The sequence below is a fragment of the Chaetodon auriga genome, chromosome 10 (genome assembly GCF_051107435.1).
Source record: "Chaetodon auriga isolate fChaAug3 chromosome 10, fChaAug3.hap1, whole genome shotgun sequence".
NCBI classification, from domain to species: Eukaryota; Metazoa; Chordata; class Actinopteri; order Chaetodontiformes; family Chaetodontidae; genus Chaetodon; species Chaetodon auriga.
In genome coordinates this window covers 14,442,010-14,458,428 of record NC_135083.1, presented here as the reverse complement: position 1 = coordinate 14,458,428, position 16,419 = coordinate 14,442,010, and the positions used below count along the sequence as shown (strand labels likewise).

Sequence of the window (16,419 nt, the reverse complement as noted above, 5' to 3'; positions counted from 1 at the left end):
TTACATGCAGTCATCATGTGACACCATGAGGTCTCTTACTGTATGCTGCCCCTCCCATTCTTCCTCTTCCTCCCATCTGACTCCGCTGTCTCCAGGCTTCAGCACCGAGCCAGTCGCTCTGCAGGGCTTAATGTAGTGAGGGATGCCTTGTTAAAAGCACAAGGGCCCATATCACTTGTGCAAATGCACAGAGTCTCATTAAAGTTTCATGCAAATCGCCATATTTTATTTAAACAATTATGAGGTTATCCAGAGGAAGAGGGTTGCCCGCCCCTCGCAGCTTTTCTTGTTTCCTTCCCTTGGAACCATCAAAGCCACAATGTGCAGGACGGCACTCAGTGACTGGGACAACATACCAACATGAGAAACATCCTGGCAGCCATTTTCACTCTGTTCCAAATGTGTTGCAGTTCACCGAATGTGACAGAAACTCGCTCCTTTCTGAGCAAATGCACATATTGTCTTTAATATGTTATCTACATATATGATTGATGTATACTGAGACACACTGTATGTATGCAGAGAACACACTCACAGTACATGAAATTCATTTGCTTTTGGTAAATGTTTTCAATGATCTTTAGTGCATTTGCTGAAATAATGTGTGTTTTATTCTGATTGTGAACTGATCTCTCTCTCTCTCTCTCTGTTTCTTCTCTCCACAGACATTTATAGTGCTAAATAAAGGGAAGACAATCTTCCGTTTTAGTGCCACACCTGCCTTGTACTTCATAAGTCCTTTTAATCTGGTTAGGCGAATAGCTATTAAAATTTTGATACATTCATATCCTTTGAAATGGTGTCTTCACAGCAGAGACAAAAGGCTTTCCTGTTCATGTGTATTATTCATGATGATATGTTCTGTCTTTCTGCTCGTACTGCTATTGATGTTTTCTGTCACTTTAACTGCAGGACAGGAAACAGACAATTGGTATGTTACAGTGGCAACTAATAGCATGTCAGATTTCACAAAATGATGATTTTCATAAATGGGAGAGCATGCAGTAGCCATTTTGTCGTTGTCAAGGAAGGCTAGCACAAATGATGAGTCATCCTTAACAGTGAGCCAGGCGAGATCTCCTAAATAAGCCTAATATGGTTTAATGCTGCGTCATCCGTCTCAGTACCCAGGCTGAAGATTTGAAGGTTGTACCCCTGTTTGTGTAGAGAGGTGTCAAGTAAAGGTTCAAGACATCGGATTTAGACGACAGGCTGCAGCGGACCAAAGCAGTATTTCCATAAAGTAGTTTTAATCCTCTTAATGAGTTACCACATGGGGAAAATGACATTGAAACTGGTCCCTGTCTGATACTAGAACCCATCCAGCAACTGTCCACTGGCTATAATTCCAATATGTTTTACCAACAACTACAGCACACAGACCTGTACCAGACAGCTCTGAATGAGTACTTCAGTGAGCTTCCTGTAGTAATTCTATAACGCCAGACTCATAATAGGCATTTTAAAATCAACTTCCTTGTTAAAACCTGGCACCTACATTACCCACAATGCAACTCGAATGCCAACAGATGAATTGGAGATTTGGATGTGTTCCGCTAGCTAATTTAGCCTCAAGCCTCCGACTGTGATTTTCCTCTCCTGGCAACTGTGACCCACAAGCTAATGGTCAAGTGCGGTTTTATGTGATGTGCTGGGTTAGCTCTTTGTCTCAAATGATACTTGACTGGATAGAGAGAGAGGCAGAGGGAGAAGAGAGGGATTTTAATATAAGGATACTCCAAATGATGTTTTTTTTTTTAGCGTTCTGTGTGTTTGACATAGATCAAGAGATAACAAAACAAGTAACAGGGACACAGGAAGAGAGCGTGGAAAATGTATTTAATGTTTCACCGTCTTTGAATATTAACATAATGATGTTTAATCTGAAATTATCTCAGTGTATGGAAATATGAGATTAATTCCCGAAATTATACAAAAATCTTAAAAAAAATGAAATCATAAGCAGCAATTTTGTTTTATTTAATTTAAAACAAACAAACAAACAAAGATGGAATAATGTGGTGATGAGATTGTGAAAAAAGGTTCTGTTAACAGCGTTTTTGCTTTCTCCACCTTCCACTGTGATAAATGTATGTTTGTTTGCAGTGTGCAGCGTTGGCCTTTCCCCTGTTGTCAGATACAGCAATCCTGGTAACAGCAACTAAAACTATTCTGAACAATGAACACATCAATATTGATTATTGCTCTGCCCCTACATTTAACCAATTTCCTCCCATTCTTAGCCAGAAGCCACAGCTATTACTGACCCGAGGCTGCATTTAAAGCTAATGCTGAGGTTTGCCCTGAATCCTATGCAGCTTTGAAAACACGCCATTGTTTTGGTCATGCCATTGTATTTCCACTAAATATATGCCATTTAAATATTTCATGGGGAAAATAATGGCTTTTGTGGTAGGGAGCACACGTAACCACCTCCTGTTAAGTGCTATGAGTAGGTTTTAGGTCTTGTCGACCAGACCACAAAAGTCACATTAGGTGCATACTATAGGAACTGTGTGTTTTTAATCACTATGTTGAATATTTCTAATGAGGCTGATGAGGTTTGCAGTGTTGTTGAGTGTCTCTATGATCCATATTTTCCTTAACCTGCTCCTCACTCTTTTCAGCATGATCATTATGTGTACTATTTTGACCAACTGTATATTCATGACCTTTAGTGATCCTCCCGAGTGGTCAAAACAAGTAGAGTAAGTACACATTTAATATATTCTCTCAGTCGTATAAATGCATGCTAACTGCTAGCCAAGGTTTGTGCATTTGTATTACTGTTACATTGGAGCATAGAGCTAAGCAAAACATAAATACCTGGCCATCTTTGAAAAGAGAAGAAACAAAACTTACTGCTGTTCCTGAATCCTCAAAACTCTTCCAGCCACCTGGATGGAAAAAAAATCTAAATATATAAATACAAAAATATTTTGTCCACTAGACAGTAAAAATAGTTGGGACTCTGTTTATATTAGATACCAGCAAAACTAATGATGTTCCCATTAGCCTCAACTGCACTTTGTATTTAGTGCTAATTAGCAAATGTTAGCATGCTAACACACTCAGCTAAGATAGTGAACATTGTAAACACTATGCTTGGTGTTAACACTGTGCGCATGTTAGCAGTTTGATGTTAGTGTTTAGCTCAAAGCAGCGTTGTGCCTAAGTAGATCCTTGCTAGGTTGCTAGCATGGCTGGAGACTCTCAAATATAAGATCACTATGGATTTATTTTTCAGAAAATCAGATGCTTGGCTAGCTCTGTGACTCAAAAGTAACAGTAAGACAGGAGGAGCACAAACTGGGGCTGGCTAACAGCTAACCCCATATCTCTTCTGCTTGGCTAAAAACAATGTAATATATATAACAATTTGTCTGACTTTATCATCCCTGTGCCCTAGACTCCACTTTGTCATTTCCTGGGTGTTTTAACAGCAAACAAGGGTGCAGACTTGTAGATATGAGAGAGCTTTGATCCAGCCTGGTGAACTGATTCTGTCAACGCTTTTTGTCTTTCAGGTACACCTTCACAGGAATTTATACATTTGAGTCTCTTGTAAAAATCACTGCGCGAGGGTTCTGTATAGACGGGTTTACATTCCTTAGAGATCCATGGAACTGGCTGGATTTCATGGTCATTTCGATGGCGTAAGTATTTTTCTTCTAACTCAGACCATCAATGAATGATGAAGTGAAATCATATGTACAAATGCTACCATGTTAGCTTGTTAAAGAGGGTGGGTTCAGAGAGTGAGCTTTCGGTCAACAGATGATTGTTCATCTTTTTTTCTTACTCTTTTGTTTCTTTCTGTCTGATAACCCATCTCCTGTGTTTCCTCCATTGATCTGAGATTTCTCTGGTCTGTCTCTTTGGGAAGTGAAGGTTTCCATCCGACACTCTGCGGCCTCCCTGAAAACACCCACACCTCAGTCCCATTCATCCGATTTATCTTCCTCTTGTCATCTAACGCTCCCCCTCATTCACCTTTTCTCTCTCAATCTGCTGGAGTCTGCGGCATTCAATTTAAGGCGCAGTATCCCTCCATTGACTACATGCCACCCAGTACTTTATACTACACATTTACCTGCCTCTACATGAGCCAACACATACCCACAAATGATCAGCACCATGCAAAATACATCCTCATTGTTTGTAGAGCTGTCACATAGCTCGTCTGTGTGTGGATTTAACTTTTCATCTCATATCTGCATGTAAATAACAAGCTGTTGTAACTGTGGTTTGATCCTGCAGGTATATAACAGAGTTTGTAAACCTAGGCAATGTCTCAGCTCTGCGCACGTTCAGGGTGTTGAGGGCATTGAAAACTATTTCTGTAATTCCAGGTAAGACAGGATGGGGCGGGGGACGGTGGGGCGGGGTCGGTGTTAGGTGTGTGTGTCTTTCTTTCCTTTTACCTTCCACCCTTCTCCTCAGTGGACAGGCTCTGTGAGTGGCGTCGTTTCCTCCTGGTTCGGTGGTGTTGTGCTCTTGGCGTGTGTGGTATTTGTCATCGTGTTTGTTCTGTGTGTGATCCTTCCCCTATTTCAGATATATAACAGAGTTTGTGGACCTGGGCAATGTATCTGCGCTGAGAACGTTCAGAGTTCTCCGAGCATTGAAAACTATCTCTGTCATTCCAGGTGAGACTCAGTTTAAACACTAAGGCTGATCCTCTCACCCTTTCTTTTCTACTCACTATTATTATGAGTCCGATTATGATTTAAGCAACGACAAAAGAATTGGAGACAACCATTTTTTGATTTATTTTTCCTCCAAAATTATCAAAAATGGTACTAATACATTTTTGATAGGCTTTGCAGTCTCCTCTAGGGCCCTCTAAAGTGTCTGCACTCTCTTCTGCCCCAGTAGTACTCTCATTATGAGGCTTGTTTCCAAGGCAGCTGTGTTTCTCTTCAGAAATAGCTTTAACTCACTCCTCTCACCACCTTTTTGAATACGTAAGTGCCCTGTTGTGTAGCAAAGGAAATTGTGGATAGAATATTCTCATTCTAGGAAAAAAGCAGATAATGCATGGTATTTATCAGTTAATCATGGCTTCTCAAAATTGACCAGAAATCCATCTATTACTGAAATGAACATGCAAGTGAAATTAAAAGATCACTGATCTTGTTGCACTAGTTGTAAACTGGTGATTGAATTGGACAGAGAGGATCCCATCTCTTTGGGATCAAAACCAAACCTTTTTTACATCAAAGTTCATATCAGAAATGGCATCGCTCTTAGAGAGATCCCACAGAATACACCAATTACTTATGTATGAAGACTGCCAAGCCTAGTTTGTGAACATATCTCTTATGCTGCATGATGCTTTTCAGTCACTTGCTTTTACAATATTAGCCTACCAAGAGCTTGGCTGACAAATGGCATTGAAAGTTTGATTTGCCCTCTTTTGTTTTTTAGTTTGATTTTTTTCTCTTTTTTTCCTCTTTCTTTCTTTCTTTCTTTCTTTTTTTTTTACGATCTACTTGAATGATATAACCACACAGAAAAAGAAATGGTGTGCTCACATTGTTGGGGATGCAGATGGGATGGTTGAATGACCTCTTGACCTTTTTGAGTGACACTGACCGCACATCTATCTATCTATTGATAGAGGATGTACAACAGATGTCGTGCTCAAAAGAACCACTATGGATGGCTTTTTTAAACGACCCATTCATTTGGAAATATGATAAAGGAAATCCCTTAAGTGCAAATGAAAAGGGATCATATTTTGATTTAAAAGAATAGTTTGACATTTTGGGAAATATGCCTGTTCGCTTTCTGACAGAGAGCTACATGAGATTAGTCTCACTCTCATGCTTGGACAGTAAATATGAAGCTACCATGAGCAGGTGATAAGCTTAGCTTAGCGCAAAGACTGAAAACAGGGGGAAACAGCTAGCCTGGCTCTGTCCTGAGCTAACAAACCCCCCTCTGCCTGAAATTCTCTCATCATCATGGTAACTGTGAACTGTTCTTGTACAGATTAATGAACTTTAGATGTGCTGATTTTGTTATCTTTGGACAAAGCTAGTTTAGCTGCTTCCCCTGTTTCCGGCCTTTATATTGAAGGCATGAGAGTGATATCGATCTTATCATCTTACTCTCTGATAGGAAAGTCAATTAGCATATTTCCCAAAGTATCAAAACATTCCTTTAATTATAAATTCATCAAGGCCTGTAGCACTGGTGTGGAGAAGAGTTAGCTAGTGTAGCTTTAGCCCAGCTAACAGTATTTCATGTGCAGTGGAGGGCATCATTTCAGAAAATGTAAACAGATTATGGGGATATTTTAATATAATACCCTACTACAATTGATATTTTAAAATATTTTGTTGATTTGATTTGCTCCATGACATCTTGTTGTGTACTGAAGCATTGCTCTTTGTTTTTCTTAATGGACTCTGCCAAGCTAATGGAGCTTTAACTAAGATCGTCTGAATGTGTACGCCTAAATTTGGAGCATATTTTAGGAGAGGATCCAGTGTGTAGAGCTGGTATTGCCCACTGTACCTGTAGAGAACAAGCAGAAAGGGGGGGTGTGGGTCTTCCTGCTTCCATTTGAATTCCTCGTGGGCCCATGCGAACGCTGCCGGTGGATGTCCAGAAGGTAAACCGATTCTGTCTTTAGTGCAGGTGTGGATGAGACAGACTGCAGGGTCACGGTTTGGGGAGTCAGTGCTTTCCTAATGATACCTTATACAAGACAGTTCAAGAAAGTGCCCACACTGGCACTGGCATTGAATTGCTCCGTTCAGCCTTGGAGTTTAAATGACCTGCATGCGGTTTCCAGCCCCTTGCCTGTGCCTCTGTCCTTCTCATGGCCCCTCGTTGTGCTGCTGTGCTCGATTCCTTATGGATTTCCTCTCACTTTTCTATAGTCTTCCCCCTCTTTTTCACTTAACCATTAATTGGCAATTGAAAGAATATCAGTCATTGTGAGTTTTGGCTTGATTTTGGTCCCAAAGTTTTCTGTCTGGATAAATCTGAAGAGAGTGGGAAGGCTCCTAAATATTTCCTGTTTGTTTTGTTTCTAGAGATGTTATGTATGTAATCTGTCAATTTTGTCCAAAATGTATTACTACCTATATCTAATTTAAAAAAAAAAATCTGCTCCGGCTTAAATTTAATTCAAATTAAATTCCCCCCCTTTGTTGGGATGTTCCACACAGGAAGTCATTGCAATATCACATATTAGCATCTAGGTGTATTTTTACATTCATAAACCACTAATTTAATGAACATTTACTTCCTTAAATTGTTTAATTAAAGTTCATATAAAAGCAGTACACTGTAGCCACTGGATCCAGTCAAAACTGGATATTTCCCACTGAAAGAGCATATTAGCAGTAGTCATGGTTACAAACAATCATTTCAATTAGAAGTAGACATTCCAAAGATTCATATCAGGGGCATCAACATCTCCTGCATCACCTGTGTGGTTTGTGTACGTGTGTGCGTGGCTGCCCCCCAGGCCTGAAGACCATTGTGGGCGCCCTGATCCAGTCAGTGAAGAAGCTTTCGGATGTGATGATCCTGACCGTCTTCTGCCTGAGCGTCTTTGCCCTCATCGGCCTCCAGCTCTTCATGGGCAACCTGCGCCACAAGTGTGTGATCTGGCCAATCAACATCACCGAGAGCCACCTGGCCAACGGCAGCAAGGGCTTTGACTGGGACGAGTACATCATGAACGACAGTAAGTAGAGATATGGCTTCACCAACGGTGAGCTGGCAGCGATCGAGGGGTATGAGTCAGCCCATATGCTGGAACGACAAAACCACATGTCACTTTGGCACTGGATGGACAAAAAAGACCTGCTTTGAAATTAACTGCGCTGAATTGAAAATGCACGTGCAAACTGAAGTCAGAAATTGGTCTGAACGGATTTACAGACCGTTGCAGAATAAACAACTGTAGCTGCGACAGAATGTGAGTGAAATGACTCATTATGGCTGTTTGTTTTATCTTCAGCCAATTTCTACTTCCTGCCTGGCCAGCTGGATGCTCTTCTCTGTGGGAATAGCTCCGACTCTGGGTGAGTTGCCTTCTCTGCCCTCCTGTAAGTGCTGCTGATCCTACTAAGACCTGCTGTAGCTCTTCTATCTGCCTGAAGTCAGATTACATTATAAGTAAATAGTGCTGAGTCATTTTCGGGCCGGGTGCCCTGCTCTCCCTCTCTCTCTGTCTCTCTCTTCCTCCACCCCTCAGCCGCTGCCCGGAGGGCTACACATGCATGAAAGCTGGGAGGAATCCAAACTACGGCTACACCAGCTTTGACAGCTTCGGCTGGGCCTTCCTGGCCCTCTTCCGACTCATGACACAGGACTTCTGGGAGAACCTTTACATGCTGGTAAGGCTGATGTGTCAATGAGTTGTTTCACAGGAGGCCTATACGGCACACAAAACTTCTGATATACTACTGCCAGCGACCAGTGAACCTGCAGCGGAGCTGAAATGATGATTTGATTAGTAGAAAAGAAATCAAAATAAGTTATGTTTGGGTTCCACCTCCTCAATTATGAAAATTTGCAATTATAATGCTATTTTTTTTACATTTTAGAGACTAAATGATTCATTGATTAGTCTAAAACATACAGATTAATCAATAATGAAGAGCAACATGTTGTAAATGAAAATTATAGAAAGGTCATCTGTTTTAATGTCATTGTTTGATGCACACCGTAGGTTATACCCAAACCCAAAATAGGGATAGTAGCAGCTATCCTGTGAGAGAAGAGACTGATCTGATACAAGCTCAGCTGTTCTAGTGTGTGTCTTCGTGCACACAGTTAATGTGCCTGCTGTAACTCCACCTCTCAGGCAGAAAATGGTGGATCATTCTGCATCGACTTTTTCCCTCGTTCCCACTTTGACTGGCCTCATCTGCTCACTGTAGCCAGGCCACGTCTGTCCTGTCTGTCAGCCTGTTCCACGCAAAGCCCGTGGAGACACTCCTGCCTCCACAGAAGGAGGCCGAGTGGAAGGAAGGAAGTATGAAATATTAACAGCTCAGGATTACAGTATGGCCAATGAGGGAGATGAGACCTGATGGGAGCGTTCCACCTCTATTTTTGTTCCTTTCTTTGAAATATACCTCCCAGCTGCAGGCTCTTCACTGCCATGGTGTACTGTATCTTTAGAATAATGATTAGGCAGTCATGTTTAGAGCTCATGTACAATGTTCTTTGACAGATGTTCGTGTTCTTTTATGTTATATATACACTTCCCAGCGCTGCTTGTCAACTACATTCATAACTGACGCTTCCAGGAAGCCCTCTCCATTTTGCTTTGCCCCCTGAAAACAATAATCTACCTCTTGGAGGGGGAACCAAAGGAGAATAACATTTTCATTCCTGTTTTGAGTCCCTCTCTTTAACACCTCTGCGAAAAAAAGAAAATGGGAAACATCAAATTCCTGTCATAAACCTGCGTTAAAAAGAAGGTAGCCATCATGTTCACACATTAAGAAACTGTTTTTTCAAGATTTTCCAGAAAGTTCTCATTTTTTTTGTCATGCTTCTGCAGCCAAGGCTCCTTACTAACACCCCAATCTGTAGCAATAGCTTGACTGCACACCGGCTGGTATCGTGTGCAAGGCAAAGTAGGTCAAAATGTATATCTTGTGGCTCACAGTGATGAACAACACAACCGTGGTCTCCTGCTGAGAACCTTAATGAGCAGAGTATGTGAGATTATTCCTGTGCAGACCAAGAAGAGATGGTTGTGTGTCAATTCATCATAGTATGAGATGATGGTAGAGCTACCAGAAACAGACATGTTAAATATAGTTGTGAAAGCTGTGTTTGTGTCGCATCTTTGAGTTGATTTTTCCATCCTGAAACACATAATCAGGCCAATCTGCCTGCTCACTTTTCCCCACCAGCATCTGACTCTGTTTATTTCTGATGAGTCATTGCAGTGAGGGTGACACTGAGCTTGACTCTGTAGTTGAGGTTATGTACCAGAAGTTTGCTTTGCTTTGCTATTCCCTCACCCTGTCCTCTCCCCCCCGACCTCTGCTGCCTCCCAACAGACTTTGAGGGCTGCGGGAAAGACCTACATGATCTTCTTTGTGTTGGTGATCTTCGTGGGTTCGTTCTATTTGGTGAATCTGATCTTGGCTGTGGTGGCCATGGCCTACGAGGAGCAGAATCAGGCCACAATGGAAGAGGCCCAGCAGAAGGAGGAGGAATTCAAGGCCATGCTGGAGCAGCTCAAGAAACAGCAGGAAGATGCCCAGGTCAGCCTTCTGCATGGCAGAGCCTGAATTTATCCCTGAGTCCCATCATATTATGGTTCCGACTGTCACGTGTTTGCTTCTTTGCAGGCTGCTGCAATGGCAACCTCTGCGGGCACAGTGTCAGAGGATGCAGTGGAGGACGATGGAGGAGGGCGCCTGTCTTGCAGTTCCTCTGAGATGTCAAAGCTCAGCTCCAAGAGTGCCAAGGAGCGGCGGAATCGTAAGAAGAAGTGGCGGCAGAAAGAGCAAGAGAAGGAGAAAGGCGACAGCGAGAAGTTTGTCAAGTCAGAGTCGGACGACGGCAGCAAGAGGAGCCGCTTCCGTTTCCCTGATAATCGCCTGGGTCGAAAATCTTCCATCATGAACCAGGTGAGGAAAACAAGGATGATATCTGGGCCTGTGTCTTCTTTGTTAACTGCAAGGTTTATCCTTTTACTTTTTTAGCGTGAGTGTCAAATGCTTTGAGCACCACACATGAAATTCTAATTGGCAGGAATCTCACAGACAAAACCTCAGCATGTGAAACTGTCTGCATGTCAGGATAACACTAGAGGCAAGTGGGAAGTCCAAACAAGACCATAACATCAGAGCCACAGAATGAGAACAGAGATTTTTTTTTAATCTTTATTGACAGAGAGGCAGCTGTGGCTCAGTGGCAGAGCAGTCGTCCCCCATTAGAGGGTCGGTGGTTCGATCTCTGGGCCTCAGGCAACCCAAATTGCTCCCAATGCTGTGCCATCAGTGTGTGACGGCATGAGTGGTTATTGCTCATGATGAGCAGGTGGCAACTTTCCACCAGTGTGCAAATGGGTGAACGCTGGCTCATGTTGTCAGCGCGGTTTGAGTGGTCAGTAAGACGAGAAAAGTGCTATATAAATACGGTCCATTTACAAGTCCAATATAGATGTCAGTGAATAATGTGGCTGTCATGTGAGTGATATTTCAGACTGAGAGTGCTGGTGCACTGTGTGGTGTTGCATGAGCTTGCATACAGTGGAGCATATAGTGGGCAAAGATATAGAAACACACATCCAGGTCCTGAATTATTTACAGCGACTACATGAATGTTTCAAAGGGAGCTTTGTTTAGGCCTCACTTGGGCACCACTGGCCCTGACTGGCAGTGGCTTTTTACTTTTACTTTACATTCACCATCTGCACAGGCAGATGTTTGTTGTCAAAAAAGGTGATTTCAGAGGAGCTAGCATACTATGGCTGCAGCTATAGTAATATTCGGATCAATACTTGCAGCAGATGGATGTTATCATGACTCATGTACCTCTCCATGTTGTCTCAGCTGCCGGTGTGTGTGTGTGTGTGTGTGTGTGTGTGTGTGTGTGTGACCTTGACAGTACAGAATATCACTGACCTAATTATATATTTCCAGCTTGTTTATTAAGTCACATGACTGCTGCAGCAGGATATGCGTCCTTAGGGAAAAGCGTCCTGGTTTCCCACACCCCTTTCATCATGACCTCAGGAACTGACGACAGACGGCATAAAAATGATGGTGCAATCAATTGTAATTCAGAAAAACCTTGGACTACATTAGTCACACAAATGTCACCTCTCCTCTCCTCTCCTCATTCTTCCTCTACCTCCAGTCCCTCCTCAGTATACCCGGCTCTCCATTCCTGTCCCGCCACAACAGCAAGAGCAGCATCTTCAGTTTCAAGGGCCGCAGTAAGGACGTGGGCTCGGAGAACGAATTTGCCGATGACGAACACAGCACTGTGGAGGAGTGTGAGGAGCGTCGGGGCTCCCTGTTCAGCCCTTATCGCCGGAGCAGCTACAGTGGCTTCCATGGAAAGAGGAACAGCACGGTGGATTGCAATGGCGTGGTGTCGCTCATCGGCCCTGGGCCCGGCGGACGCCTTCTGCCTGAGGTGAAAATAGATAAGGCAGCTACTGACGACAGTGTAAGGAAGTCAATGAGTAGACCTATCTAGGCATGGCCCCCCTCTCGTCCGTTCCTTTTCCTTCTCGCTCTCTATCCTCTACTCTGTCATCTTTGCAAGTCCGTATGTATCTCTTGGCTAAGCGCTCGCGCCTCCCCTCCCCCAGCCCCTGCAGTGTATGCTGCCCTCCGACAGTAGGCAAAGGATGGAGAAATAAATAAATTTTAGTGTGAATATACTATAGCCAAGATAGGTTAGTGGAACTGGGTCTATCAGTGACTTCCAGGCAATTTTGTTGTTTGACCTGAACGATGAATGTCAGTGTTTTGAATGTTCATATCAAATTTTTTATTCATACTTGCATCATACTCACACTATCATACAGGCACTATTCAAACAGACCTGACTCTATTATCCTTCTGCATCCCCATTGGCCCATAAAATTTTGGCCTATATATCAAAGCCTGATTAATATTTAATACACAACTTCATGTGCGGGATGTCATCAAGTTCCTGTTGAACACACACTAGTAATAAAACACAGTTTTCTGTTAACAAACAGCATATAATGATGAGTTAACATGCTCCAGTGTGTTGATGTGTTCCTCCTCCAGGCATCCAGGTCCTCTGCTAGCCTGTGTGGGTAGATCTACAGTAGGAGGCGGAGGACACAGAGGGGACCAGCACTATAGAGCCACAGACACTTAAATCTGCTTCCCCAGTACACTGTTAATATCCCAAAGCTGAAACACAAGTAACACACACCATCCGATCAGGCCTTAATGGTATCGTTCAAGAATAAAAGGAGGGCTGCTGTCCTTGTCTGTCTTTACCTTTCTCTGTTTTCCAAACTCTCCCTGGTCAACAGTAGTGAATTAGTTGTGTCTCATTCTAGTTAGCATGGTAGATTTAAACCCCCTAAATTAAAACAAGCATGACATAGTAGAACAAGTAGAACAATGGCTATGGTGTCTGTAATTTCCTCTCCTTCTCTTTGACTTTGAGCATGCTCATGCATGACAACTGGATGGATCTGAACTACCTGCCTCCATATGATCTCTTTACAATGCTCTTGACTTGATGGTTGCAATATAAGTTGTATGGTTTCAAAGTAGGAAGATACAATAGCATCAATTTGGAAGTAACATTAAAATGGCCAGATTTGGGAGACATTTTGAAAAATAACCTAATGATTATATTGCAATGGCAGCAAAGCCTCCATTATTGCATGACAGGACTGAAAATGCATTCATGCAGAAGCAGTTCTCCTTGCACTATGTCTCACAATCCATTTATTATTTAATCGGGATGAGCTAATTACGTTCAAACACAATTAGGTCAAGTAGCTCTAGACCACTGCTCCCACTTTGGCTGAGACCTGCATGCATTTACAGCATACACACATCTTCCTTGAAACCAGCATTCAGATAGAAAAGAATGAAAGATGCCCTGCCCCCACCCCCAAAAATCTGATCCTCAACTATTTTTTTCCTGCCATTGCTGTTGTGCACTTCCCTCCGCCGGCCACCGGTGGTGATGTGGGATGGTGTTCATGTCCTCTCCATGGGTGCTTGATTCTTCCTCTCCTCCTGACAGCCAACTACTGAGGTTGAGGTGAAGAAGAAGCTGTCGGGCTCCCTGATGGTGTCTGTGGACCAGCTCAATACCTCCTTTGGGCGGAAAGAGCGGGCCAACAGTGTCATGAGCGTCATTACCAACACACTAGTGGAGGGTACTGCCACTTTAACCCAGCTATTTAACCTGCTCTCTCATTATTCTTTAACTAGGGCTGCTCTCATTGGTTGATTAGTTTGACATGAATTTCCTGCTTATCTGCTTTGCATATCCAACAGTACCAGATACATACAGTGCATACAATTTCTGTCTATGATTTGATACCATTGCATGCGGTATGCTCAAGCACGCGAGTATGTTTGATTGTGATGTGTGATCCGCGCTATGTCTTCAGAGCTGGAGGAGTCTCAGCGCAAGTGTCCACCATGCTGGTATAAGTTTTCTAACACATTCCTGATCTGGGAGTGCTCCCCCACGTGGATTAAAATCAAGGAGATTGTGAACCTGATTGTCATGGATCCCTTCGTGGACTTAGCCATCACCATCTGTATCGTCCTCAACACCCTCTTCATGGCCATGGAGCACTACCCAATGACCCCCGACTTTGAAGACATGCTGTCTGTAGGCAATCTGGTGAGTGGCAACCTTTTTGTTCTTTTATTTTTGTCTGATTAAAAGTCTCCTCTGCTTCCTCTTTGCAGCTCATGGAGAGGTGTTATTTTTGGGAGTGTAATTGGCAGCCCTTTCATTGCCGATCTGGAGTTGAAAGGAAAAAAAAAAACATTCTCAACCCCCCCTCCCCTGCTGTTTTCTTGTGTCCATGCTGTTCTCATTTGTTCACACACGCACACACACACACACACACACACACACACACACACACACACACACACACACGTTCCCTGTCTTCTCCTTCTATCTCTGTTTCTCTCCTCTGGTTAAGTGGAGCTGCTGTTTGCTTCAGTGGGACCTCACTGCTGGTTGGCTGACTGGTGGGAGGCCTGCATTAATATTTCATGGAGCCTGATCGATGAGCTGCTCTAAAATGGTGCCTGAATCATGGCTTGGATAATTCAACCTGGCCATTCTCACTATTAGCATTTTTAAGGAAACACAGTAAATCCTGCACTCTGGTTGTTGTTTTATTTTTCTGCATTACATCTGTAAACAAATGCTGCGTCACACATTACAGATGACACAGGCGTGAGTCTATTGCAATGAAGAACTGCTTACTGTGTGTGTGTGTGTGTGTGTGTGTGTGTGTGTGTGTATGTATGTGTGTGTGTTGTGCACATAAAAATGGACAGGTACTAATTTACAATTGAAAGAGCACACAGATGTGTTATTTACCACTGCTGCTCCAGAATAATTTACCACAAAAGGTCAATGGGTGGTACAGGTGGATATTTCTAGGTCACCTTGATTCATGAGTCATCGTCTTACACGCAGACACACACACACACACGCAAACCTTACATGTGCTTACTGTATGTTGTGCATTTATTCTTTATGTGCTCTCTATAAATGAGGCTAACCTTCACCAATCTATCAGAGCTGTTGCGAGGCCTCTGAGTGCGATTTTATTCTTACTGACTACAGAATAGCTGGCGCACACACACACTAACTTACACATTAACTAAATGTGCTGCCTCTATAAATGATTGGATTTATCCTATCGGTAGTTCATTAATATGCAGGTACCATAAGGGTCATATATTATGTATTTTTTTTAATGCAAACGTCAGATGGGTCAGAACAAATATCATAAATTTCAACACTCATCATGCTTCATGTTCTCGTGTGTTCTCTGAAGCATGGCTCTGAGCCAAATCCATTTGTTCAAATCTGTTCTCTTTCCTATCTGCCAGGTGTTCACGGGGATCTTTGCAGGGGAGATGCTTTTCAAGCTGGTGGCCATGGATCCATACTACTACTTCCAGGAGGCCTGGAACTGTTTCGACGGTTTCATCGTGACGCTGAGTTTAGTGGAGCTGGCTCTGGCTGACGTCGAGGGCCTGTCTGTCCTGCGGTCATTCCGATTGGTGCGTTCTCATTTTAGCTCCTCTCTGACATAAATGAAAACAGAGATAGCATGTGGAGTTAGCGTCTTGCCATTTAGAACATGCACATTTTGTACCTCAAAGTTGACCTTCGCATCGTATGTGCTTGCAGACAACATGTCTGTATGTTTGTACTGTTCTTACTTGACTGAAGCAAAGCAACAAGGGAGCAAAGCTGAAATGTTATGACTGAATCATATCCATCCTACTCTTTTCCACCCACCCCACTTCAGCTGCGAGTGTTTAAGCTGGCCAAGTCATGGCCAACCCTCAACATGCTGATCAAGATCATCGGTAACTCTGTGGGAGCCCTGGGGAACCTGACTCTGGTGCTGGCCATCATCGTCTTCATCTTTGCTGTGGTGGGCATGCAGCTGTTTGGCAAGAGCTACAAAGACTGTGTGTGTAAAATTGCTGCTGACTGTGAACTTCCCCGCTGGCACATGAATGACTTCTTCCACTCCTTCCTGATCGTCTTCCGGGTGCTGTGCGGTGAGTGGATCGAGACCATGTGGGACTGCATGGAGGTGGCGGGCCAGGCCATGTGCCTCATCGTCTTCATGATGGTCATGGTCATCGGTAACCTGGTGGTGAGTGTCCAGGCTGGGAGGGTGCGCAGGGTTTTCCAGAGAAA

The 16,419-nt window shown here is 43.2% G+C and overlaps 1 protein-coding gene across 6 annotated transcripts in view; it reads left to right on the top strand.

The window, feature by feature from the left end:
- scn8aa (sodium channel, voltage gated, type VIII, alpha subunit a) overlaps positions 1-16,419 on the top strand; it is a 42,883-nt gene that overhangs the window by 8,421 nt on the left and 18,043 nt on the right. For 2 of the 6 annotated variants that reach the window (XM_076742005.1, XM_076742006.1), the window contains exons 3-16: positions 666-784; positions 2,619-2,708; positions 3,528-3,656; positions 4,558-4,649; positions 7,487-7,708; positions 7,985-8,048; positions 8,222-8,363; positions 10,047-10,253; positions 10,341-10,622; positions 11,857-12,138; positions 13,747-13,882; positions 14,120-14,358; positions 15,594-15,767; positions 16,019-16,375. In XM_076742005.1, coding sequence (XP_076598120.1) covers positions 666-784; positions 2,619-2,708; positions 3,528-3,656; positions 4,558-4,649; positions 7,487-7,708; positions 7,985-8,048; positions 8,222-8,363; positions 10,047-10,253; positions 10,341-10,622; positions 11,857-12,138; positions 13,747-13,882; positions 14,120-14,358; positions 15,594-15,767; positions 16,019-16,375 — 2,535 coding nt within the window. Of the gene's footprint in view, positions 1-665; positions 785-2,618; positions 2,709-3,527; positions 3,657-4,260; positions 4,353-4,557; positions 4,650-7,486; positions 7,709-7,984; positions 8,049-8,221; positions 8,364-10,046; positions 10,254-10,340; positions 10,623-11,856; positions 12,172-13,746; positions 13,883-14,119; positions 14,359-15,593; positions 15,768-16,018; positions 16,376-16,419 lie in introns of all 6 variants that reach the window. The other 4 variants (XM_076742001.1, XM_076742003.1, XM_076742007.1 and 1 more) reach the window with 3 other exon arrangements.